Here is a 27,504-nt window from a genome sequence, read left to right as displayed (position 1 = left end):
AACCATCCACTACACAATTACGTACCTCAATCTGCAGCTGTAGAAAACAGTATGAACTATGACTACTTGCATTCAGTGCTCAAATGTGTTTCACTCAAATATTTAAACAACTAAAGGCTGGAGGCATTTTTAATGTGATTAGGAAGGTTATTCCAAGCTAAGACTGCTCTGTGCTTAAAAGACAGCGTGCCCACTCTAGATTTTTACTCTAGGAAAACGTAAGAGTGCTGTGATGTTGAGACAAAACAGCACAATTATTTGAATAAAACAACAACTGTTGATGCAAATAAGAAGAGCCATATAGTTTAAATAGGTAAAAACAACATCGATCCAAGTACAGTACATTATTACCAATTGATTACAAAACCCATTTATTTTTAAACTAATGTTGTTCATGTAACTTTGCATCCTTGTTGTTTTTTTGTTTAACTGTGGATTGCAGCTGTTTCATCCTTTTCTGCCGCTTGATACACGACTTTAATCAATCCAGAAAAGGAATCCTCAAATACTCTTTACTGGACACAAACCACTATCCACACGGTTCAAAGGTGAACGTCTTACTACTCAGCTAAAAAGCAAGCTCTGTAGTTGAGAGGTATGCACGTGTTTTATGCTGATGTCAGCTGCTATGAGGAGATCCATTTCAACATTATGCCACATTACCCCTTAACGAGAGGATGCCCTGAATATTTCATCCTCCTGTGGGCAGGTCTTTACCTGGCAGGGAGAGTTTTTTAATGGGGGTGGGAACAAGGGGCTCCTCATCACGCTGGGCTCATCGCTGACAAACTCACTGCTGTTCAGAACCAGTGCTCTACCTGCAATCAACAACAGAGGATGAGGTCAATCCTTTCAGAAACATTGCAAAGACACAAGCCTACTAGAAACAACTGCATCGTCTTGCTTTCCATCTCTGGACCAATACAGCTAAAAAGATAAGAGTCTTACTCGGAAATAATAAAACTATAAGAAATAATATAGTATACCCCGTTATATTTCCTAGAGTGGAATAGCAGTCTGTTGTTTTGAGTGGAGTTTTTGGTCTGCAGTGTTAAAGGTGGATTTCTATACAGTAACCCAATTTCTATACCCTACACTTTCAGCACATTTCTATACCCTACACTTTCAGTACTGCTACTGAACACGAACTGCTGCAAGTGACAGGGCCCAGTGTGTAGTAAAGTGTATGACATACAAAGCACCTGCTGAATCAACTAAATGTACAGGTGCTTGTTTTTATATTCAAGATGTTTTGTTATTGTTGCTTACTTGAATTTGTGAAAATTAAAAATATTATCTACAGTCAGTTGCTTCTATGTAATCTGCATCGTTGATATTTAATTTGTTAAAATCTATTAGTAAATTAATCTATTAACTGTACATTCTTACATTTTCTTAAAATCCTGTACATTTAATAATTTTATAGCTTTCAATATAAAGTTTCCTGAAAATCGACTCTAGACTGCAGTCTACTTGACCATCCATGTCTTCAAAATACTCTAATGAGTACTGCCCTAATGAAAGCACTCGCCAAAATGTTTGTCTACTTTAGTTAGTTGTACCTTATATATTTACTTAGTTTAACTAGGCTCACACTGTAATTTAGGTTTCCCTACAGCTACACGATACAGTAACTGCAATCTGACATCACTGATACAATATTTTGCCCGCAGTTAAATCTAGACGTTCTTCTGACGGTACCTGTGAATGGACAGCTGCCCCTTTTCTCTTGGTGGTCTTCATGCTGTCCTTCTCGGACCCCCCATGCCGTTCCATGAGAGGCTGACGTCAAAGCCTGCCACCCACAGTCCCCCTCTTCAAAGGAGCAGTAGCTACCGAGGAGGAAGTCACCTGGAAATAGAGTAGAACAGGAAATGAGTTCACATTCTGACTGGGAAAATAGAAAGACCCAGTGTTCAGAGCTGAAGAACCGGGAGTAAGTCTGGTCTAGTGGTTAGAGCTGAGGGACTGGGAGGGAGGCAGTGTGATCTAGTGGTTAGAGCTGAGGGCCTGGGAGAGAGGCAGTGTGGTCTAGTGGTTAGACTGGAGAAACTGGGAGGGAGGCAGTGTGGTCTAGTGAGTAGAGTTTAGGGACTAGGAGGGAGGCAGTGTGGTCTAGTGGTTAGAGTGGAGTAACTGGGAGGGAGGCAGTGGGGTCTTGTGGTTAGAGCGGAGTAACTCGGAGGGAGGCAGTTGAGTCTAGGTAGAGCTGTGGGAATGGGAGAGTGACAGTGTGGTTTTATGGTTAGAACTGGTGCTATACTGCAGCTCCAAACTGCATTAAATTTACTTAAACAGAGAACAGACAGAATGCAACAGCCTCTGTAGACACACTATTCCAGGCTGAAGATGTAGTTAAATATCAGGGGGCTCCGTGGGGACAGCTTTTGTCATTGTGACTCATAGTCTAATTATGGAACAATGGCCTTTTTGTATTTTCTTTTTATTGTTTTTTTCTACAGTGAAGACCTGAGCGTGTCTTTTAAATTACTACTGCAAACAGAAGGTGAATGAGCAATTGCAATCATTTTGTCAGTGTTGGCTTATGACTCAGTAAGGTCATTTGTGACAGTCATCTCATTATCCCTTGAGCAATATGCTGTAAACTGTGCAGATTACATTGCATATGTGTGAGCTACTTTAAAATCTGGAAAAAGAAACCAAGACAAACAAAAAATAAAAACATGACTGGAAATTCCAACAAATTTTGTTGGTAGTTTGTTGGTAAGTAGGATCTGGAAGACAGATGTATTGGGTAACCAGATGGCTTATAAAGACCTGGCACAAGTTTACAGCAGATTCTAATTTACCAATCAAGCACAGCCAATGAACCAATGCATGTAAATGTGAGGAATGATATTCTTATCTATTGGTAGAATGGTATAACAAACATTTTCATATTTTAACATACCAATGTTATCACAATGGTATAACCAATGCACACTGGCAATCCATTCCAGTTCCATGAAACTGTATCAGAACCAGTGTTGTACCATTTGATCTATTTTGCAGCAAATATTGTACAATGTATTTTTGTGTTTTATGTGGGGTGTTGGTGTGTATGTATTGGTGCACGGGGTATAATGTGAGCTGTGTAGCACAAGTGATTTAAAATGTATATTTGTATTTAGGCACAGGGATTGCACAATCGCTTCACGTGCAGATAAAATATGTATTAGTATTTGGGCACCGGAGTGCACAAAGTAGTTCACATGCAGACTGTGCTGAGATTCATTGAATGATTGATTATCAATCGAGTCTCGGTACAGCTGCATAAAAGAGTCAGTGTTTCACAGACACGGGGTTGGTGTTCAGGGAGAAAGAACAGGAGAGATTCGGGAGAGAACTAAGGAAAACGTAACAACTGCTACTCGTGCTGGAAATCCACTCAGGCATTTTTGTAATCAATATTTTTACCTTTGATACCGGTACATATTTAGCCTGGAAAACCACACTTAATTTTAAGCAGAGACCCAATCACGGGTAATTTTGTATTTAAGAATCAGTGACAGTTCTTTTACAGCCACATTGTACCTTTGTTCAATATTAGTACATCAAATGTTTGTGATGCGTGAAAAAAAGTGATCGTGCAAGTTGTTTGGAAATTGGATTCCCCGTTGTTGGCACTGCAGATGAACCTCGTCCTCATCTGTGGTGATGGGCTGGCTGATGGCAGACTATTTTTTTTTTATTAAAAACTAAACTTGCAGTCGGAAAAAAAAGTGTTTTAAACTAGTGTAAAAGTTAATCAACAAGAAACAGTGAAGTTAATAGGATGGTCCACTTTACAAAAGGTACCAGGTATGTGTTTTGTAATTGTTTTTTATGTTTGAATATTGGAATGCAGGGGATGACATTTGTACACAGGATAAGACGTACTGGAATTTTGGCAAATAATGCACTGTGATTGGTTGATTTCTAATGCATGATTTATAATGATCCCTATTGTAGACAGGGGGAGGAGGGCTCCACGTAAACAAAATTGCTTTGGTGAGGCGTTATTTAAAAAAACGTTGAACCCCTGTTCTAGACAAGCTCAAAGCAGCTCAAATGCATGTGACAACTCAGTATTGGAGCCATAACAACTCAGTAAAGGAAATGTAAAAAAAAACACTTCTTCAAAATTACATTTGCAGCTACAGAGGAGCGAGGGCTTCAGTGCATACAAATACAATCCTCTCTCACTTTTCACCACCAACCAACTCTATAGGAAGGCTGTTCTGTTCCGGCACTTAGGATTCTCCATAGAAACTCAAGGCAGATTTACCTAGTTGCAATGGAAATGCAATTAAAATACATTTGAACCTACTTGCACTTTAATACAGGCCTAGGAGTCAAGTCAAATGATATTAACCAGTACTACAGTAGGGACATACTTCAAAAGTATACTGTATACAATATTGACAGCTTTTTATTCCTCACCATCTAAGCCATTAGTGCTCATATTTTTTTCATATTTTAAAATGTCCATTCAAATACCATAAAGTAAATTGTTTCTGATTAGGATCACCTCCATGTTGGTTACACCATCGCATATTGATGGCCTTGTTAGTGCAGGAAGAGTAACTCATTGTGGCAGGGTGAAGACTGGAAAAAGGAGTGAAATCTGGCCTCCGATAGGTGGTAGCATGACCTAACCAAGATGGAGCATGCCTTAAGCATAGGGTCTACCATGCGGTGGCCATCTTGGGAAGGTCAGAAGCACAGGTGTTTCAGGTTGCGCTAATATCAAAACTGGGTTAGGTCACACGCACAAACGAATAGTGGTTGGCTGTGACTGGCCTGGGGCACATAAGGGAAACTGTGAAGAGTAGCGGGCAGAGTTGCCAAGTCTACGTTTTTTTCTACGGAATTGGGCTACTTGGAAAAGACAGCCGCAGTAGCTAGTTTTTGGGCTACTTTTAACAGGTCTTGCATGTTTTTGGGCTAGATCTAATGTGTTATATTAAAGGTGAATACACAGTTACAAAATTATTTTAATTTAACAAATGATCAATGTCGGCAACATTAGCAGCCTGCCCCCTGCACACAAACTTTAGGGTCTCATTCACTGTTAACAGGACAGGGGGGAAGACTTGCCCACGGGAGTCTGGACAGAGGCTAACTGCGCAGTGCGCATGACCAAGCGAGTAGGAACAGAGGCCATAGAGCCATTTTAAGCAGTTTGAAACCTCTAACAGAGCTATTTTTATAAACAGTGTGAAGCTGTTAAGCAGAGGGAAAAAGTATATGGTTTTTTCATCAACGTTATAAACCACAGAGATGCCACTGGGTAAGTGGGCAAAATATAGAAAGAAATACCGCAAAGACTGGAAAAAGAAAAAGGTTTGAAAGAATGGATTAGGAGTGTACCTTGGCGATGAGGCAAAGTGGCTTGCAGATACAGCAAATGTGAACTCCAAGCACATCACAGAGATCTGGTAACTCACAGTAAAACTGAGAAGCATGTAAGAAACGTCTGTCCCCTTTCAAATGCGTGCACTTTATTTGACACAGGATTTAGTCAGGTGCAAGTCAACAACTCCATTAAAATATGTGAATTAAAGCTGGCAGCTTGCTTGCCATTCCAGCATTCTCACAGATGATCATTTGGAATGCATAGTTGGGGAGGCTTTAGGTAAATGAAAAACTATTTGAAGGGGTACGATTACTGTTAACAGTTAGCTAAACGTTGTTGGTATTTATTAAAAAAAGGTAAATTGTTGGGTGTATTTTTTAATTTATTAAGGTGTAATTAATTGATGTCATGATATCTAACTAGATTGGTGTTAGGGGTACCTTTAAGAGATTAATCTGCTTCCATATATTTGCGATAGTGTTTAGGATATAGAGCATACGCTTTTGTAAGGATTTGTGGCTGCTAATGATGTGTGGATGAACTGGTGCTGCGGGTTCTGTCGAGTTTTCATTAAATTTGCACTGCCTGTCTTTTCTCATTAATGTTTTAGATTGCTTTTTGTTTTATACTTGGTAATAACAAGCTTGAGAGGAGGAGCTGGAGAGACGGGGACATGGTGAAGAGAGTAAATAGACGGGACATCATTGCTGAGAGATTGCGTGGCAAGACACAGACAGACCAAGGAGGGACGGCAACTGTCTACCAAGATGACATACTGACATAATTGTAAATAGTGTGTGTGTGTCACGAGCACCCATGTGGCTTAGAAAATACACCGTGGTATTTTCCTAAAACTCCTGAGACTTGTGTGTGTGTGTGTATGTGTGTGTGTGTGTTTATTTCATCACTTCCCTCCTCCCTCTCGCACTCCTATTTGGTGAACTTCTTATCTGATATTCATAATTTACACAGGCAAAACTATCTGAGGCAAATGTTTTGCTTCCATAACTGGACCTTTGTGATGCCTCAATTTCCTTCCTTTCATAACCGCCAGTATAATTTGCATTCTTCTGACAGCCATTGTTTAGTTTTAATTTAAAGGGTTTTTTCTTATCATCTACGTTTGCCTTAGCCTTCTGTTGTGCACTGAAGCCCACAGGTGAAATACTGTGCACTGAATCCTGCACAACACTGATATGCTTTTTCATCTCACTACTACACAATCAGCCTCCAGGAGTCTTTTCAGAAGCAAGTTCTGCTGTAATAGTTTTAAACATGGAGATCAATGATCAATAAATAAAAGCATACGGAACACAAATGAAAAATAAATGGGTACAAAATGTAACATTAGAAAAACATAGAAGATATAAAATCACGGAACAGATTTTTGCAAGCTTAAAGCAGATTGAAACCTGCCACTGTACAAGGTTTGGAAGAAGGCAACTGAACCCCTCTGTAACGAACCCCATATCGTTGTACTAGAGAGCTGGTGTAATACTGCCGTAAACAGAGCTGTACCTTTTAACACAACGTATTGATTGTCCCAAATTCACAGAGAAGCGGCATGATCTAAAGACAAACTCACACAATCAAGAAGTAAAAAAAATAAATAATAATAAATGCAACAGAATAAATTTGTAACCGGGCAAAGGCTGGGAGCGAACCGGCGACCACGCATACTGCAATGAATTGCCTTCATCTATTCAAGTAACAACAAAGCCAATGAATTACACATTCAGGGCTTGAATTCCATTTTTGTGTGCTGAGGGGATTCCCCCCTATGCTGCAGCCAATGGGGAGGATTCCAAAATTTTAGGGGGGGAATGGCAAAAGTAAAGGCACTTTTGCATAAAAAAACTATATATTTTACTGCATCATCGTTCACACTGGTGTTGCTTTAAAATAAGCTGCTTTCAGGAGACCTACAATTGGTCATCACTGTGAGACAGAGCACTCTCCATTGCTTTTGCCATTGCCTCACTTGAAGTTTTTGCTGCAGCAGAAGAAAAAGGTGCTTTTCTTTTTAACCAGCGCTCCATTTCTTTTTTTTTTTTAACTCTTTCCACTCAGTCCTAGTTCCACCTGTTTTTCACTGTTTTCATTTATGTAAGTTTAACTAGTGGATAGTTTGTAATGCATTTTATTATTATTATTATTTATTTCTTAGCAGACACCCTTATCCAGGGTGACTTACAATTGTTACAAGATATCACATTATTTTTACATACAATTACCCATTTATACAGTTGGGTTTTTTTTTTTTTTTTTTTTTTACTGGAACAATCTAGGTAAAGTACCTTGCTCAAGGGTACAGCAGCAGTGTCCCCTACCAGGGATTGAACCCATGACCCTCTGGTCAAGAGTCCAGAGCCCTAACCACTACTCCACACATGCATGTAACATATCCAATGAAAGGCCACAAAATGTCCTTTCATATTATGTAAGTTGCAACAGGATCAGGCATTCTATATGTGGTAGGGATGAGAATACATGTAGGGCTTCTGTTTATCTAGTTTTATTAATTGTATTTTTCGGTGCTTATTTTTAGCTATTTTTGAGTTTTATAAATCAATTTTTTTCGGGGCTTTTGTTTTTGATATAATGTATGAAATTAGTGTTTTCAGTTATTTTCCAAAATGCTTGAGCGTTTTGTTTTTTTTTCTGTCAAAATATGTATAGTAACTCGACAGTACTTGCACACTTTTAAGTTGTACCTTCTTTCCTTTGCTGTCTTCCACAACTAAATCCCTATGGTCATGGGCACATTCTTCTGGGGTTTTTGTGTATAGGCATTTTTGTAGATTTCGCCACAATTCTGTTTTAAATCCTCTGTATCTTAACTGTAATACAGTTTGAAATCCTGCTAACAAGCCTCCATCTTGATTGTAATCTCGTTTTAAATCTCGCAAGCAGAGTCTCCAATAGAAATGTAGGAATGTGCTGTCACTCAGTTGTTGGGGGGGGGGGGGGGGGGGGGGGGTTAAATTATTGAGAACGAATCACTGATAGATGCAAGTCAGGAAGGCCCCGACATTGCCCAGCAGTACTGAGAAATGTATTTATTATTATTTTTGTAGTAGGTTTTATTTTTTTATTGGGAAAAGTTTAAAGTCAACGTGAATAGATTAACCATTTTCGCAGTTTTTCCGGTGTTTCCTGGTGTTTATTGGCTATCCATCGATTTCATTTTTTTTTGCATCAGGGGTGTTTTATTGTGTTTTATCGGTTAAAACCGAAAAGCAGAAGCCCTAAATATGAAAAAAAAAATTAAAAAAAACACTGCACCATTGAACCTCAATATGAAATTAACATGGGGGAGAAACTGAGCTTCTAAGCTTTCTGATACCGCCCCTTTCTGTCTAGCTGCTACAGAGCAATAGGCTCAAAACGAAACCTAAGCTGTGAACTCTGTCACATGATGAGAGGCTTAACTTCAGGCGATCGTAGTTCCGGCTAGGAGTACCACATACACACACTGAATACCTCTTTGGAAAGACCCGAAGTCTGTACCTTAAACAAGCCATGAACCAGGTGGCTTTTATGGTGCCTGAGTAATATGTGCTTAACCTTTGGTGCCCTGGTGCCCCAAAATGAATGGGACTGAGTTTTAAGAGTTACAGCGAAAGTCACCGCTTGCAAAACAACACCTAGATAGACTTAATATCGTCTTTTTTTTTTTTTGTAACTATTTACTTACTGTAGTGTACTGAGTTTCTATAATCCTGAAGAAAGTGCCAGAGAATCACGTATGAGAGAATAAAGTCTTGCGGTACTTAAAATATCCAGCACTACTTTATTTATTTATTTTAACCAGAACTACTCAGAATGCGGCTCATAGTGCTTTCGTCCCTGACAGCCACTTCCTTATAGATTGTTGTAGCGTTTCAGGCATTCTAAACTGGGTGAAAAATACAGTAGCTTGGTGTCTTAAAATATCCCGCACTGAAAGTTGCAGATAAGCGGGAACAACTTTGAAAATGTGCGATTCCCGCAATCCCGCACTGAAATTCAAGCCCTGCACATTTAATATATTTATTGGCTGATATCTCCATGTTTAGTTTAAACTTTTAGTAGTGGTACCGTTGATACCCTCATCTAAAGCTGTGCTAACTGAACTGTTCTGTGTAGCAGACAATCTTTTAGCAAAACCGGTGTGTATCATCAGTATACCTTAAATCCTGAATCCTCTAGCTGTTTTAAAAAATATATATATATAGCATGCTTTAGCAATAGGAAGTCTATGAATAAATTAATTTCCTCCCTCTTGGTTCAGAACAACAGATAACATGAGTCAGCCCCTTTACCTGAAGTAAAATAAAACATTCTGACAGGAAGGACCTGGAGAGGAGGAAGGAAACATTATTGAATGTTTTTTATTTGTAGATTTGCTGTCCACCTCCACAAGTTTCTTTCTTTTTTTTTAGCATCAAGACTATGATTTTTTTAAGATTAGATAAGGGATCTGCGAATTCCAGAGCTTTCTATTGGTACACGAAATGGTGGCAATTTGGGGGGGGGGCTGGGGCATAACGAATGGACGGTGGACTAGTTCAATAGTTAGTAGATGACGTTATATTTTGCATGAAATATGTTTAGAAATGCACGAAATATGTTGAGTTTTCTAATCATATTTCACAATGGTACTGTAAAACATTTGCCACTCAAATTACTGCCCATGACCTATACTATTCTGTTTTATTGATAAACACATTTACTCAGAAAGGAAGAACAGTTTTAAACATATACAGTACACTAAGAAAAATAACCAGCGCTTGTTGACTCTCCATTGCCTTTTACATTTTTTACTCCCTGTGCGTTCTGTGAATGAAATATGTTCTAACAGGATCCTTTTTCTCAATCAAAAGTAAAATATCATGAATTGTGACATCTCTGGTGGCTGTAGTAATGTTTCATGATGGCTTGTGAATAGTTCAAGATCTGTAAAATAAAGCTGTGTACGCTTTTAGAAAATGCTGATAATTTTGGACGGCCCCTAACACATTGGACAGCGACTCAAATACATGAACAATAGGATAAATGGAATGCTAAAGAATTGTTGCACAAAATAAGTAGCCAGCACGGAAACAGATTTTAGAATGTATCTAATTGGGCAGCAGTGTGGAGTAGTGGTTAGGGCTCTGGACTCTTGACCGGAGGGTTGTGGGTTCAATCCCTAGTGGGGGACACTGCTGCTGTACCCCAGCAAGGTACTTTACCTATATTGCTCCAGTAAAAAAAAAAAACAACTGTATAAATGGGTAAGTGTATATAAAAATAATGTGATATCTTGTAACAATTGTAAGTCGCTCTGGATAAGGGCGTCTGCTAAGAAATAAATAATAATAATAATATATGCTGTTATATATTATTGCACAATATGGATTTTGACACTAGTTTCACAATTTTTTCCACAGCACACCCTTACGTACTGTATGCATTTAATATATTTCATGCAACCTTGCATATTAGATACATATTTATTTACCATCAACCACTATTAAAAAGCTAAGAAAAGTAAACTCAATAGGACAACATTTTCAACAAGTCTTTTTCAATTGGTCAGATTCTCAGCTATTATACTTCAAATCGTCATTAGCACTTTTTTTTCTGAATGGAAAAAAACACCAATTAAACATCTAAAACAAATAAGAGACATGTTAATACTTCATTCAAGCCCCTGAATTAAAATATTATTTCTGGGTTTTCTCCATTTGTGAAAACATTTTGTGAATGATGAATTGGACTAAATACCTTTGAGAATTTAGCCCAATGATTCTCAGTTATTTACCTTAAAGGAAATAAAAACACAATTTCTATCATTCTAAAATGAAAAAGAAACTACAGACGACTCACAGACTTAAACGTCTCTCGTTTATTTCTGATTTGTTAACTCTACTGAGTGCGTTTATACATTACTAGCTAACGACGTTATGGAGTAAATAGCTTTGACAGTCTAGCCTAATGTCTTCATTTCTCATTGAATGTATACGTTTGTTTTTTGTATTATTGTAAATACCGCCGCTGAGTGTTTAATAGTTAAAGATGTTTCAATATTTTAAACAGTGTAGTGTAAAAAAAGAAAATGAGTGTGTAAGTGGGGAAAAAAACACTTTTGCAGCAAGTATAATTTAAGCAACTTTACAAGACCGCATTCACAGTTACCAATCATATAAAAATAACTAATTAAATAAAACCAAGGTCTGAAAGAGAGGTGTTACTCACGGCACATCCGACCCTCATCTTCTTCCGCCGCGCAGTCTCTCTGAAAGTTGCACACTCTGCCCAGACTCATTGTCGTCCCATCCCGGCAGGTGTACTTCCCCTGCAGTGTTATCTGCAAGCCCGGAGGAGACCCTGAAACACAGACACAGGGCTGAAGTAAAACAAAACACACAAAAAACCAAGGAACAGCTTCAAATAAATAAATCACTGTTTTGTTAGGTACCGGTATTTATAAACTATTAAAAGTTTTTTTTGTTTGTTTTTTAATTAACCCACTTAAATGAGACTTAAGAGGTTGGGGTGGGGGTGGGGGTGGGGGTCCCCCCTGTACTTTACCTGACAATGATAAACAAGTAACTACAGATTAACAACCCTTATAAAAGTTTACCTGGGTAAATTTGCACAGTAATATTGCAGTTTTCCCACCCTCACATGGTTATGCTTTACATTTACCATAGTTGGCCCTGGTTTTTAATATGCTTTACCATACATCTCTCAGCTTTACAATGCTTTCACTATGATTTATTACACTTTGCTATGCTTTTACTATGCACTTTTTACAGTAAAACATGAAACACATGAAATACATTTGTTAACATGTTAGTAAGCTGCTGTAAAAAGTAACAATAAAAAAAATACATTTAAAATAAAGCATTATACATTTTTCTAAAAAGTGAGAAAATAGATATAAAATTAAAACCAACGGAATAAAATTGACACAGGTCATATGTGTGATGCAGCAGAAAAAAAATAAAAAAACACATCCAGAAGTTCTAATAAAGCAGTGGTTTTCAACATTTTTTTTAAACGGTACCCCGTGTGTCTGAAGGTTTCAGCTCAATTACACTTTTAAAATGTCTGTTCTACTGAATGGTACCACAGTTGCAATTAAAGGCAGAATAATCTAATTAATAAATGTATTTATTTGTTCAGTTTATTTAATATATGCAGCTATGACCAAATGTTTTCCATTACCCTTTAGAATTAACTAAATTTGCTTCATAAAGTCGACAATGAGAAGGGGAGTCGGATAAGGGTAGCAGGCTATTTATCAAGAGCTGGCACATTCATCACCTTGTACACAGTGATTAAAAGAACAAGTCTTCATCAGACAGCTTTGAGAGAAACACAGGGATTTGACTTGTGATCTGTATTTTGATTTCCGAAGAGGAAACACCATCCTGAGTGTGACATGTCTATATACTGAACAGTGAGTTTCAACAAAACATTAAAAAATATTTTTTTTAAAAAGTTTAGGAACTGAAACCAACAGTGCAGGATCCTCTGAGGTTATCAAAGTAAGTGAGGTTTAAACACAAGGAAGGCATTAGAATAGAAATTCTCTTTCTTCTGGCGAGCGAGCAGAAGTTGAGAAATGTATTCCACAGGAGATGTATGACACATGGGCCCTGGTTTTCTCTTATGGAGAAATCGCCCACTTCACACATCTGCCATGGAGTGGGAAATTTGCCTGCAAGTTACCCATAGTCAAAAATACAGGCAAAAATGTGGTACAATGTTTTAATAAAAGATGTTCAAACAATCCAGATTATGTTAATGTATAGAACACTTTAAAAGGTAAGAAAAGAGCTGAAGATGACTTAACAAGTACTAATAGGATTCTAAGTGCTTGAATTTACATAGATATGTGTTCTTTTATTGAAAAGCTGGGGTACCTGGTATATATATGTGCGCTACCATCAGGCTAGACTGCAGCAGAGAGAACACTGTATTCTCTAAATAATAAAATTTACAAAAAGGTGTTCTTTTTATAATGTTTTTTATATGTTTTATATTGTAACAACCCTGGGCCTGCTGTAACCGTGTTCATGAAGGTTCTGGCCCAGGGTCAACAGTTCAGTGTAGCAGGTGTTCAGGGATGTCAGAGATGGGAGAACCACCACCAGGACAGGGGGACTGCTTTACTGAAGAAAGGACAGGACCTTTGTATGGAAGTGCCTGCTTTCCAGACCCTCCAGCAGGCACTGACTGAGGCCCCGAAACTCTCTCACCCAGACCCCAACCTGCCATTTCTCCTACACACGGACGCAAGTAATGAGGGAATCGGAGCTGTGGTGGCCCAGCCTGGACCTGATAGCGAGCAGGTGGTGGCATACTATAGCTGGTCACGCATTAAACCTGAAAGAAGATACTGCGTGACCCGACGGGAGCTGCTGGCAGTGGTAGAGTCAGTCCGGCACTTCAAGCACTACCTGTGCGGCCTCCTTTAACGTCCATCCGGACCACACTGCCCTGCAGTGGCTCCTGACCTTCAGGGAGCCGGAGGGACAGATCGCCCGTTGGATTGAGCAGCTGCAGCCCTTCCAGTACACTGTCCAGCACCGGGCTGGAGCTCGCCACTCCAACGCAGACGCCCTGTCCCGCCACCCCTGTGTGAGCTAATGTCACACTCCGTTGTCTCCAAAATGGGTAATTATGCACATTAAAATGCCTTTTTTGATTGCATGATGATTTTGGTGTTAATAAAGGATTAGTATTAAAATGACTAATTGTTGTATTGAGCTAATCATTCTGGGTTAATCCAAGCCAGTAACATAATGATATGGAAATAACATTTATTCACTATAATCTAGGAAGTGTGTATTTTCTTATTCAAAATTATAAAAAAAAAAACAATAATTAATTGAAACTTTAAATGTGGTAAAGCATAGTGAACATAGAATAAAGCATTGTATATAATATGATGTGCGAATAGCCAAAATGCTAAACAGGGTTACTATAAAAAGAACTCAGGGAAAACTTTATTTAAATGTTGCCCTATTTCACCCCAGTCACACAGACAGTGTTTATTGTGTTATTATCTAAGGAGACCCCAATGAAGTCTATAGATTTGAATTTATTACTTTTTTATCAACAGTAGCACACATTACTAATATTATACTGTGAATACTTAACTGATGATGTGTACCTGCATTATATTTGTAAAGGGAGAAGTGCATTGTAATATATTAATTAAAATTAAAAGAAAAAAACATGATTTCAAATGGATTATAATTTTTAAAGCGTTTAATCCAGTCTTATTTCACAGTGCTTCTCGTTAAAAGCGGCCCTGCACCGCGGAACAGACTTGCATTATCAGTGGAACACAAATTGCACAATGTCTTACCTATTGTGCCCTCTCGACTACTGCGTCTTCAGAGGTAGCTCTGTAGCTCTTATGTTTAGCAAATTAAGGTATCTTAAGACCAGCAAAAATGAGAAAACATATTGTCATATCTTCAGTCTTAAAATAAAATAAAATAAAATAAAATAAATTAATAATAGAAGCATTTTCAAACCACAGGTGACCATCCCTTCTAACAAGTCAGAAAATGGAGGAAAGTTTTTACATGGAACTGGTGCCACTATGACAACATCCAATACAGTATTTCATCTTGTTGTTCAGTACAAGAATCACTGGTTTCCACACTGACCTCATGCCCAACAGCCATGCAAGGCAAATTGTGTAAGATGCCAAATGCAAGTCTTTGACCACACATGCAGTCACACAGCGTGCCATAGTATTTTGATTTGTAAATACCAAGTATTTCTATACAAATATATTATCTAAAAAAATTAAAATACAATTATGAACACATTTTAAATACGTATCTTTTATAAACTGCCCATTAATGTGCCAAAAATAACATATCTTCCGCAGGTGCTGTCAAACTGCCACTACTAAACCTGTTTGTTAACTAGTCTTTTGGCAGAAGTGGCAGAAGATTTCCACCAGAAACCAAAAATCTTTTTTTTTTTTTGCAATGAACCATAAACAGTTCAAGGAGAATTAGAAACTTGCTGAAAAGTAGCATGCTGCTAAAAGAATACCTCTTACCTGTGGTGCAGTTGGATGTGTTGATGGAGTCCAGAGCTGCGGTGTCCTGTGTGCCCTGTCCGCTGTACTCCATGGATATCCGAAAGGGGGTATCGGAGCGCCCCAGCATCACCCTCAGAAGCAACCAGCTGCCCAGGAGACAGAGGAGAAAGAAGAGCAGGGTGAGCACTAGGAGTATGCCCTTGTAGACACTGCACTTCACCACGGAACTGCGGGGAGTAAGCGCGGACTCTTCCACGGGGACCTCCATGGAGCGGCTTGTTCTTTGAGTGGTAGGGGTGACCAGATCTTGTGCAGCTTGGGTTGTTGCTCCTCCCTGCCTGATCTTGGCATTACCCTGCGCCTTTCCCTCTCCCTCTGGGAAATGTTACACAGTGTAACCCCCCAATTAGAAACAGAAAAGAGTTGACCCTGCTGTAGCTTCTTTTTTAATGCGGAATTTGACTGTGTCTCTCAGCTCCCTCCCTCTCCAGCAGCAGCAGTACTCACTCTCACACTCTGTGTGGATGTGAAGGCTTCCTTTGAGCTAGCTGTCTGACACACCAGAGCTGCCATTGACCAGATGCCTCTGCTTCCTAATTTTAACTGTCTCTTTTTGTTTTTGTTTTGGCTATAGGCCACTGACTACCTCCCCCCTCTCCCATTATTCCTTTACAATGTTTTCACAAGATTCTTCTATCTTATTTTTTCTCTATAATTCTATGGGGTAGGTGTACTAAATTAGGCCAGTCGCAGCGCAAACATACCGCAATTTGCATTTTCGTTGCGACACAGCAAAGTAAACGTTTTGTTGTATGTACTAAGAGAAAATATGTTAATGAAGAGCACCGCAATATACTAATTTAAATATTATTTGCGTCACCTTAGCGAGATCTCTAGCGAGAGCTGTGCGACATTTTTTCAACGCCTATACAGTATACAGTACAGTAAAATCAAATGAACACCTAGCACACTTTCTTTTTACTTTAGCCTGTAGGTTACCGGTATGGTAACACAAAATAAATCAAGCTGCTGCATTGTATACATTGGTGTACAATGCAAATAAAAGATTATTTTAAATTTAAACTATAAAATTTTAGTGTGTTTAAATATTATTATTATTATTATTATTATTATTATTATTATTATTATTATTATTATTATTATTATTATTATTATTATTATTATTATTTTTAACTTGGCAGCCTAGACAATTAACACAAAATAGATCATGGTGCCGCATTGACAAGTCATGTAACTTACAGGAGGACAGTCAATTCTCATTAGTAAGAATTTCAAAGGACCAGCAACACATTTTGCATTATACCACTAATTCATACTATCTTTAGTAGCCTATAAGCCAAATGTATACTGTCTGTTTTTATTTAAGTTAGATAGGGGCTCAGTGCTAAATTGTGCACAATTACAAACCACCTGCACATTAAGAGAATAGCTGTGTTTCATTTTTGCGAATTTATGCAGGAACGCCAATAATTACATATTCATCTACGCTTGAACCGCAAACAGAAACTGCTGCCGCAAAGCATTCCCTAAAAAGTTGTAAATAGCATTGCGCTTGTTTAGTACATTTCACCCAAGACTTCCAACTCGTTTGCAACTGGTTTGGGACTATTGCGACAGGCCCAACACTTTAGTACACTGACCCCTATATTTCTTATCCTTTTCTTTCTTTCTTTCTTTCTTTCTTTCTTTCTTTCTTTCTTTCTTTCAATAAACAGGTTAATTGGAATATTTTTTCTTCTTCTTAAAAACTTAAGTCTAAAAGCCCTCAAAAATTGTGTATAAATATCAACCACCTCTTACACCTCAAAGCTGCAAGGCTGTGTGTATAATATCTGATATCTGTTTTGACTTGAAAGACATTAATGCTTTTGACTGCTTGATTTACAGATTTGGTTAAGTACACTCAAATATCAGGTTGACAAAGACGTTTTCAATAGGTATCTTGACCAAGACTGCAGCAATAGTTAGATCTCCAAAGTGCAAAGGGATATTATTAGTTTTGTAACATAAAGCCCAAAAGGGGGGATAGAGTTTGTAGGGATCATACTGTCAAAGCATTTGTACCAGTCTTTAATTAAATGTGAAATCCCACTGAGATTAACTGTGCATGCTTTTCTATCTTGGAACCCTTCTCACATATACAGCCAGTGTAAACATACAGTGTCTATAGAAAATCTACACCCCCTTGAACTTTTTTCACATTTTGTTGTGTCAGTGCCTCAGAGTTCCATACATTTAAATGAGGATTTTTTCCACTTAACTGTATAAATGGGTAATTGTATGTAGAAAATAATGTGATATCGTGTAACAATTGTAAGTCGCCCTGGATAAGGGCATCTGCTAAGAAATAAATAATAATAATAATAATAATGATAATAATAATAATAATAATAATAATAATAATAATAATAATAATAATAATAATAATAATCTACACACCATACTCCACACTGTTAAGGGGAAAAAAGTTTTTATTGAGAAACAAATTATATATTAAAAATACAAAACTGAAAGATCATAATTGGATAAGTCTCCACCCCACTGAGTTAATACTTGGTGAAAGCACCTTTGGCAGCAATTACAGCATGTGAGTCTGTTGGGATAGGTCTCTACCAACTTTGCACACCTAGATTTGGCAATATTTAACCATTCTTTTTTACAAAACTGTTCAAGCTCTGTCGAGTTCCTTGGGGAGCGTTGATGGACAGCAATCTTCAAGTCGTGCCACAAATTTTCGATTGGATTTAGGTCGGGGCTCTGACTAGGCCACTCAAGGACATTTACCTTTTTGTTCCTTAGCCACTCCAGTGTAGCTTTGGCTGTGTTCTTTGGGTCGTTGTCATACTGAAAGGTGAACTTCCGTCCCAGTTTCGGCTTTCTTGCAGACAGCAGCAAGTTTTCCTCAAGGACTTCTCTGTACTTTACTCCATTCATTTTCCCTTCTATCCTGACAAGTGCCCCAGTCCCTGCCAATGAGAAACATCCCCATAACATGATGCTGCCACCACCATGCTTCACAGTAGGGATGGTGTTCTTTGGGTGATGTGCTGTGTTGGGTTTGCGCCAAACATAACACTTTGCATTTAGGCCAAAAAGTTCCATTTTAGTTTCGTCAGACCACAAAACTTTTTGCCACATGGCTAAAGAATCTCCTGAGTGTTTTTTTGCATACTTCAAATGGGATTCAAGGTGGGCTTTCTTGAGTAATGACTTCCTTCTTGCCACCCTACCATACAGGCCAGATTTGTGGAGTGCTTTGGAATTTGTTGTCACATGCACACTTTGACCAGTCTTGGCCATAAAAGCCTGTAGCTCTTGCAAAGTTGCCATTGGCCTCTTGGTAGCCTCTCTGATCAGTCTCCTTCTTGCTTGGTCATCCAGTTTGGAGGCATGGCCTGATCTAGGCAGGGTCTTGGTGGTGCCATACACCTTCCACTTCTTAATAATCGTCTTGACCGTGCTCCAAGGTATATTCAATGCCTTTGATTTTTTTTATACCCATCCCATGATCTGTGCCTTTCAACAACTTTGTCCCGAAGTTCTTTTGAAAGTGCCTTGGTGCTCATGGTTGAGTCTTTGCTTTGAAATGCACTACCCAGCAGAGGGAACCTACAGGAACTGCTGAATTTATCCTGAAATCATGTGAATCACTACAATTTAACACAGGTGGAGGCCACTTAACTTGGTGTGTGATTTTGAAGGCGATTGATTACACCTGAGCTAATTTAGGATTGCTATTACAAGGGGGGTGGACACTTATCCAACCAAGCTATTTCAGTTTTTAGTTTTAATTAATTTTCTACAAATTTCTAGAATATTTTTTTTCACTTGGAAGTTGTGGGGTAGGATGTGTAGATAAATGAAAAAAAAACTATTTTAATGCATTTTAATTCCAGGCTATAAGGCAACAAAAGGTGAACATTTTGAAAGGGTGTGTAGACTTTCTATAGGCACTGTACATGTTTGTGAGTTAACCTTTCACTAAGTGTATAATACATTTATTACCACTAATAGGAGCTTAAGGGCACATTGTATTGTCCCTGCAGCACAGTAGTGAGAACATATGAAAAGCTGAAAGTAGTTAAAGTCATTAAATAACTGAAGGATATTTAATCATCTAAACAACGGCAGATCTAAATACCACCACTCTTTTACTCTGTATGAATCCAGCTGGGGGTTTTCCTCACTGATGATTTATTTATCTATATTAGTTATTAGAAGCATTGATACTGTACATACATTAGAAATATAGTTCTTATTAAGATCTGCCACTGCCTCTTAACTCACTCAAGGTGTTTGTTTCTCATTTTGTAACATTAACAAGAGATTTTCTCCTTTGTAGTCTGCGGAACCCAAATGCATACCGAACATGTGTTAATAAATAAAGAAATACATAAATAAAATCAATTTTTTTTTTTTTAAATAAAATGCATGTTTTCTTGGGACTTGGTAGGTGGGGTCTGGTTTGACAATCCGGACAATTGACTTAAACTTAGTTTTTGTTTGAAAGTTTAAGAAAGAATTGCCACTGAAGTATATCAAACATAAATCATAGGAGATCTACAATTTGTACTCATTGCGATTTAATCTTATACATTCTAACACACCAGGTATGTTTTGTTTTGACTACCCAAGAATAACCAATTTAATATATTTTCTTAAACTGAAACTGAAAAAATGAATCAAAATGGACATAGGGATTTTGGGATATCTATATCTATATCTATATCTATATATATAGAATGACTGTTTGTGTATCTTACTGTACATCATTGGGTTCAATAAATGCAGGGGAAAAGTGTGGAATAGCCTCCTCAAAGGAAAGATTCACACGCCGCCTATAGCAGCAACAATACCAGTGTCAGCAGCAACAACACCAGTGTCAGCAGCAGTAACACCAGTGTTAGCAGCAGTAACACAAGTGTCAGCAACAGTAACTCCAGTGTCAGCAGCAACAACACCAGTGTCAGCAGCAGTAACTCCAGTGTCAGCAGCAATAACACCAGTGTCAGCAGCAGTAACACCAGTGTCAGCAGCAATAACACCAGTCAGCAGCAGTAACTCCAGTGTCAGCAGCAACAACACCAGTGTCAGCAGCAGTAACTCCAGTGTCAGCAGCAATAACACCAGTGTCAGCAGCAATAACACCAGTGTCAGCAGCAGTAACACCAGTGTCAGCAGCAATAACACCAGTGTCAGCAGCAGTAACTCCAGTGTCAGCAGCAGTAACACCAGTGTCAGCAGCAGTAACACCAGTGTCAGCAGCAATAACACCAGTGTCAGCAGCAGTAACTCCAGTGTCAGCAGCAGTAACTCCAGTGTCAGCAGCAGTAACACCAGTGTCAGCAGCAGTAACTCCAGTGTCAGCAGCAGTAACTCCAGTGTCAGCAGCAGTAACTCCAGTGTCAGCAGCAGTAACACCAGTGTCAGCAGCAGTAACACCAGTGTCAGCAGCAGTAACTCCAGTGTCAGCAGCAGTAACTCCAGTGTCAGCAGCAGTAACACCAGTGTCAGCAGCAGTAACACCAGTGTCAGCAGCAGTATCACCAGTGTCAGCAGCAGTATCACCAGTGTCAGCAGCAATAACACCAGTGTCAGCAGCAGTAACTCCAGTGTCAGCAGCAATAACACCAGTGTCAGCAGCAATAACACCAGTGTCAGCAGCAATAACACCAGTGTCAGCAGCAATAAGACCAGTGTCAGCAGCAGTAACTCCAGTGTCAGCAGCAGTAACTCCAGTGTCAGCAGCAGTAACACCAGTGTCAGCAGCAGTAACACCAGTGTCAGCAGCAGTAACACCAGTGTCAGCAGCAATAACACCAGTGTCAGCAGCAGTGAGAGCAAAACATTTTATTTCTATGATTTACTGTCTTGTATACTAATGCTTTCTTGCATAAATCTTGCTATTGTATTTAGCTTGGGCATGTCTTTATATTATTTGTGCCCTTTTTTGTGTCTTAACATTAAAAAAAAGCTTAAAATAGGTAGGGGCCCCTCGGGGAGTTTTGCCAGTCTGCCACTGCCCAGGACTACAATCCCAAAATGCAATGCAGAGCTGTGTCTAAAGCAGTGGTGGCCAATACGTGGATCGCAAAATCAGAACAAGCACTAACATATAAGCATACAACAGTTTTTGTTATGGCTGATGGGGAGAGCCATCTGTGCTGTCCAGTAGTACAGATGAAAATATCCTGACAGTTTCTTCATATGAGACTAAAAAAATGCTTGTGCAAACGTACATTTTAATTTAGGCGCACATGTGCAACTAGAAATTCCTAAAGGCTGACTATAAAAAATAAACAGAATATTTCCAGCTGAAAGTATATATATATATATATATATATATATATATATATATATACAGTGGCAACTCGTGGCTTGAAAGGCTGGGGGGGCACAGCCCCCCCCCCCCCCAAACCGAACTAACGAAGCGAAACCATGTTCAAACCCGATGCCCAATTTTAACCATTTTTATGTAAACATTAAGCTAGCTTTCAGATATTTCATCACAAACAGTTCTACACCAGATTGTCACAATCAAGAGAGCAGCAAACAACACTTTACAGGCAAGGGTCTCTTATTGACAGCTGCACCTGCACTAACCTGAGCATTTGAAATGGAAGTATCGTCACACTCTCATGCTGTTAATAACATTCTGAACTACAGAACCGTCAGGTTCGGTTTTTGTTGACGTCTCTGGCGTTGGTGGTTTAGCTTTTTTGTTGTAGAAAAACTCCAAATGTAGCTGTCTTTTTGCCAGGGCTACATCAAATTCACTCTGTTTTAGCACATATTTTTGCTGACGGTGAAGGATCTTAGACACTCATTGATTATGTTATTAAGGTTTGAAAGTTTGAAATAAACTGCGTATATTCTCTACCCACTTAGGAAAAACATAAAAATATATATGTTTATTTTTAAATAATAAACCCTGGCAGCAGTGGCGTAGCCAGGATTTTTGGATTTTTTTTTTCCGGAGGTAACTTTAAGGTGAGTAATCATAGTGGTGCAATTGGCAACCTGATTTCTTATTCGTGCATTGACGTTTTATTTTCGAAAAATAAAGAACAATCTTTTTTTTTTAACATAAGATCCAATAACCAAATACACTGTTGTGCAAAATAGTTAAAAAAAAAAAGATTCAGTTTAGAACACTTCCGATTACAAACAAAAAAGGAAATACAAGGAAAAGGACTTGAACTTTTAACATGCACATCAGATTTCAATTTCACATTATGATAGCAAATACAAATAACTATATATAATTTCATTCGTATTTATGGATGTTCATTTTTGTTAACTAACATTTTGTGTTCAAACCAAAGCAAGCCATTTTATTTAATCTCACAAATCCTGACTAATTTAATTACCTTTTGACTGGCGCAGGACTGCCGCTGGTAGCTGCTAGCTTGTTGTCTTCAGCACATAATTTTTTTACTGTAACACATAGCGGGGGGGGGGCTAAAATCTTCCCTGCGTAAGACATGTGTGCAGGCACATTTTAGTTAGTTTGTTTTATTGTTTTGCTTGTTTAATTAATTGGTTAATTGTTTTATTGTTTATTTATCCCCTGCACCTGGACGGTAATTGTAAATTAGGACCAGGTGCAGGGTATAAGAGAGAAACAGTGAGTTTGCTCAAGGCTGCTGATGTGTGTGAAAGCCCGACTGTGCTGGTGGGGGTACAGCCGTAAAAGAAAGGAAAAAGGTAGAGTGAAGCCTTTTTTGTGTTTGCTGTTTTGTTTATTTTTGTTACAGGTAAACAGCTTAGGTGTCCTGTCTTAGTTTAGGTTCCTGTTTTGTTTAGTTATTGCTCAAAGAGAGATAGGTGTTTGTTTTGTTTATTTTGTTTTTGTATTGTTTATTATAAATTGCGCAACCACGCTTTAAAAATCAATTTCTGTGTACTGGGTCGGTGTTTTAAAGGGGCAACGAACGAGAGTGGTGCAAACATGTTACTATATATATATATATATATATATATATATATATATATATATATATATATATATATATATTTCTTAGCAGACGCCATTATCCAGGGCGACTTACAGTCGTAAACAAAAATACATTTCAAGAATCACAGTATTAATACAATTAAAAGCAAGATAAAATACAATGACTTCAGTTCTAGCAAGTACAAGTATATGACAAAATACTATTCAATAACGGAACAGATAACAGTGTCAGTGATAGTTACATCAGGATATAATTAAATACAAAATACTACAGATTAAATAACACTTGTGACAGATTACAGTACTCTAAAGTACATGATTAAATGCAGTAAAATAGGGAGCAGATAAGAGCAAGTAAAGTGCATTAAGGAAGAGTGATAAAGTGTCCAGAGGGAAAAGAGGAGTTCTACAGGTGCTGTCTGAAGAGGTGAGTCTTGAGGAGGTGCCGGAAGGTGGTCAGGGACTGGGCAGTCCTGACATCTGTAGGAAGGTCATTCCACCACTGCGGGGCGGGTGGAGAAGGAGCGGGCTCTGGAGGCAGGGGAGTGTAGAGGAGGTACAGCCAGTCTTCTAGTGCAGGAGGAGCGGAGAGGTCGAGTGGGGTTGTAGGGAGAGATGAGGGTCTGGAGGTACTGGGTGCAGTCTGGTCAAAGCATCTGTAGGCGAGTACAAGAGTCTTGAACTTAATGTGAGAGGTGATCGGGAGCCAGTGGAGTGAGCGGGGCAGTGGAGTTGCGTGGGAGAAGCGAGGCAGAGAGAACACCAGGCGAGCAGCGGAGTTCTGGATGTGCTGGAGCGGACAGGTGGCGGACGCAGGGAGGTCAGCCAGGAAGGAGTTGCAATAGTCTAGGCAGGAGAGTACCAGGGCCTGGACCAGGAGCTGGGTGGCGTAGTTGGTAAGGAAGGGTTGGATTCTTCGTATGTTCCTCAGGAAGAATCGGCAAGTGCGTGCCAGAGTGGAGGTGTGCTGGGAATAAGAGAGGCAGGGGTCCAGGGTGACTTGGAGGTTCTTAGCTGAGGAGGAGGGAGAGAGTGTGGTAGATTCCAGAGGAATGGAGATAGAGAGATCAGAGGAGGGCGAGGAGGCGGAGGGAAAGAAAAGGAGGTTAGATTTAGAAAGGTGGAGTTTGAGGTGATGCGAGTGCATCCAGGAGGAGATAGTAGACAGACAGGTAGAGATACGGGAGGGGATGGTGGAGTCAGAGGAAGGAGAGGAAAATCTGAGAATCATCAGTATAGAAATGGTATGAGAAACCATAGGATGCGATGAGGGGGCCCAGGGAGTGGGTGTAGAGAGAGAACAGGAGAGGACCCAAGACTGACCCTTGGGGGACTCCTGTTGAGAGAGGGCGAGGTGTGGAGGTTGCTCCATGCCAGGTTACCTGGTAACTGCGGTTGGAGAAGGCCGTCCACCAAAACTCAGTGACCAGGTAAGGAGGGCATTAGTCAGAGAAGCAACCAAGAGGCCAATGGTAACTCTGAAGGAGCTGGAGAGATCCACAGCTGAGATGGGAGAAACCGTCCATGGGACAACTATAACCTGGACGCTCCACAAAGCTGGGCTTTATGGAAGAGTGGCGAGTAGAAAGCCATTGCTGAAAAAAAAATCATATCAAATCCTGTTTGGATTTTGCCAAAAGGCATGTGGGAGACACAGCAAACATGTGGAAAAAGGTTCTCTGGTCTGATGAGACCAAAACTGAACTTTCTGGCCTTGGCGCAAAACGCTATGTGTGGCGCAAAGCCAACACTGCTCTTCACCCTGAGAACACCATCCCCACGGTGAAGCATGGTGGTGGCAGCATCATGTTATGAGGATGCTTTTCATTGGCAGGGACTGGGAAACTGGTCAGGATTGAGGGCAAGGTGGATGGAGCCAAATACAGGGAAATTCTAGAGGAAAACCTGTTTCAGTCTGCAAGAGACCTGGGACTGGGGCGGAGGTTCACCATCCAGCAGGACAATGACCCTAAACACACAGCCAAAGCTACATTAGAGTGGTTTAAAAACAAGAACCTGAATGTCATAGAATGGCCCAGTCAAAGCCCAGACCTCAATCCAATTGAGTATCTGTGGCAAGACTTGAAAATTGTTAACCAACGGTCCCCATCCAACTTGACAGAGCTTGAGCAATTTTACCAAGAAGAATGGGCAAAAATTGTAGGATCCAGATGTGCAAAGCTGGTAGAGACTTACCCAAAAATACTCACAGCTGTAATTGCTGCTAAAGGTGCTCCTACCAAGTATTGACTCAGGGGGGTGAATACTTATGCAAACAACAAATGTCTTTTTTTTGTTTAACTTTTGTGTCACAATAAAAAATATTTTGCACCTTCAAAGTGTTAAGTATGTTGTGTAAATCAAATGGTAAAAATCCTAATTAAATCCATTTTAATTCCAGGTTGTAACACTACAAAATGTGGAAAAGTCCAAGGGGGGTGAATACTTATGCAAGGCACTGTATATATATAGTTTTATTACAGCGCACATCTTAACCTAGGCTATACCGTATAACTGGCTGATAATTTATTTGGGCTTTATTGGCTGTTTTGATTGGATTGCCAATAATATTTCCACCAATACCGCCCTCTGTCAGACTGGTATACAGAACAGGTTATATAAACACTGGACAAGGGAAATAATGTGTCAGATGTCAAAGTGGATATGTTATTGTCGAAACGTTGTAGATACGACTGTTAGTGCAGGCATTGTGCAGGTATCGCAAAGTCCTTAAAACGTTTTTGCACCGTATAAAACTTAACTGATTTTGTCAGTGCTTGCTAGTCTATTAACCAGTTTGAAATGATTTCGAAGCAAATTAAAGCATTTTTTTTGTTTTGCCTTTATTGTTTTGGTAAAGATTTCACACGTGGCAATACTGATCTACAATTACTGCATGGTGATCGTTCCACTGTGTTCTGTTGTGAACCATAGTTTTAAAACAGAGAGATAGCAAATGCTTATAGTAAAAGTTTACCGGTGCCTTAATTAAGGGCCATGTAATTAGAAGAACGTAAAGTACCACAGACAAGAGGAAGGGGGGCGCGGCTCAAAAAGTTTGAGAACCACTGATTTAATGCACAGTGCTTCAAAACGGCATGCAATGTGCGGAGAGGCATACATCCAGAAACGTCAGCCAGACCATCCCGCTACCAGAAACAGGCAAGCATGACATTATGAGGAAGATGCTACCAGGCAGTTAAAAATCATTTAAGTAGGTAAAAAGGTTGTCCATTATAATTTTGTTGATGCAAAAGTATTGAACTGCACAAGTGTTATGTGACAAAGGAAGGGAAAAAAGATTTGTAGATATTCAACAATACATTTGAGGAAAAAAAAATTTGTTTGTTTTTGTGTGCCCCTAAATGTTTCAGTGCAGGCCTAAATTTTTGAACTTCGGTGCACGTATGCCTAAAAAAAGTTAGGGTAGAGCCCTGCCTACACCAGGTTTCAAGACTCAGATGAAAATGCTGGTAAGTTTCTGTTTTATAACTACCTATGCTTAATATTAAAAATGCTTTGATTGCGCTTTTGTTACGATTTTGTTATTGTGGTTGTTTTGTTTTATTATTGCTAGCTTATGTACTGGACACTATGATATTAAATCCCCCTAATAATTGTTGGTCATAGCATAGCAAGATGGATCGCAGTTTGGTGTATTGGCCACCACTGGTCTAAGGAAACAAACAAAGTGAAATCAAAATTATTTTATATCAAAAGGTTAAAAAAGAGGAGACAAATAATCACATATAAAAGTGGTTTAGTTCATTTGCTCAGGTTATATATTAAATCACACTGAAAGATTGTTTGTTATTGATTGGTAAACAATACTTGTGTAAACAAAGGAAACCGAGGGACTGCATTGTTTTGTATTGTGTAATTAACATGTTTTATTCAATTTAATTACTTCACATTTCTTAAAGGGATCTACTCAAAGTATCGGCACACCTCTAATAAATATAGTATTTAAAACTACAACAAACTTTTTTGCCAAAATTATATTTTAATTGCAAAAGTGGTTAAGTTGCAGCAGTAATGCATTCATTCTAGAATGGGAAATGTATCATACTCCTGGGAATGGTGGGAAAATGGCTAGGGTGTTTGTCTTGGTGTAGCAGATCAATGATTTGGGTGTGTGTTAACTGG

The 27,504-nt window shown here is 39.0% G+C and overlaps 1 protein-coding gene across 1 annotated transcript in view; it reads right to left on the bottom strand.

Annotated features, from left to right (window-relative positions):
* LOC117411110 (ALK tyrosine kinase receptor) overlaps positions 1 to 27,504 on the bottom strand; it is a 161,012-nt gene that overhangs the window by 35,543 nt on the left and 97,965 nt on the right. The window contains exons 5-8 of the mRNA XM_034018253.3: positions 15,399 to 15,526; positions 11,561 to 11,692; positions 1,702 to 1,851; positions 718 to 818 (exon numbers count right to left, since the gene is read on the bottom strand). Of these exons, the coding sequence (XP_033874144.3) occupies positions 718 to 818; positions 1,702 to 1,851; positions 11,561 to 11,692; positions 15,399 to 15,526 (511 nt within the window). The remainder of the gene's footprint in view (positions 1 to 717; positions 819 to 1,701; positions 1,852 to 11,560; positions 11,693 to 15,398; positions 15,527 to 27,504) is intronic.

Source organism: Acipenser ruthenus, chromosome 6 (genome assembly GCF_902713425.1).
Source record: "Acipenser ruthenus chromosome 6, fAciRut3.2 maternal haplotype, whole genome shotgun sequence".
In the NCBI taxonomy this organism is placed as follows: domain Eukaryota; kingdom Metazoa; phylum Chordata; class Actinopteri; order Acipenseriformes; family Acipenseridae; genus Acipenser; species Acipenser ruthenus.
Note: the sequence above shows the minus strand (reverse complement) of the source record. Positions and strands in the feature narration are given on the sequence as shown.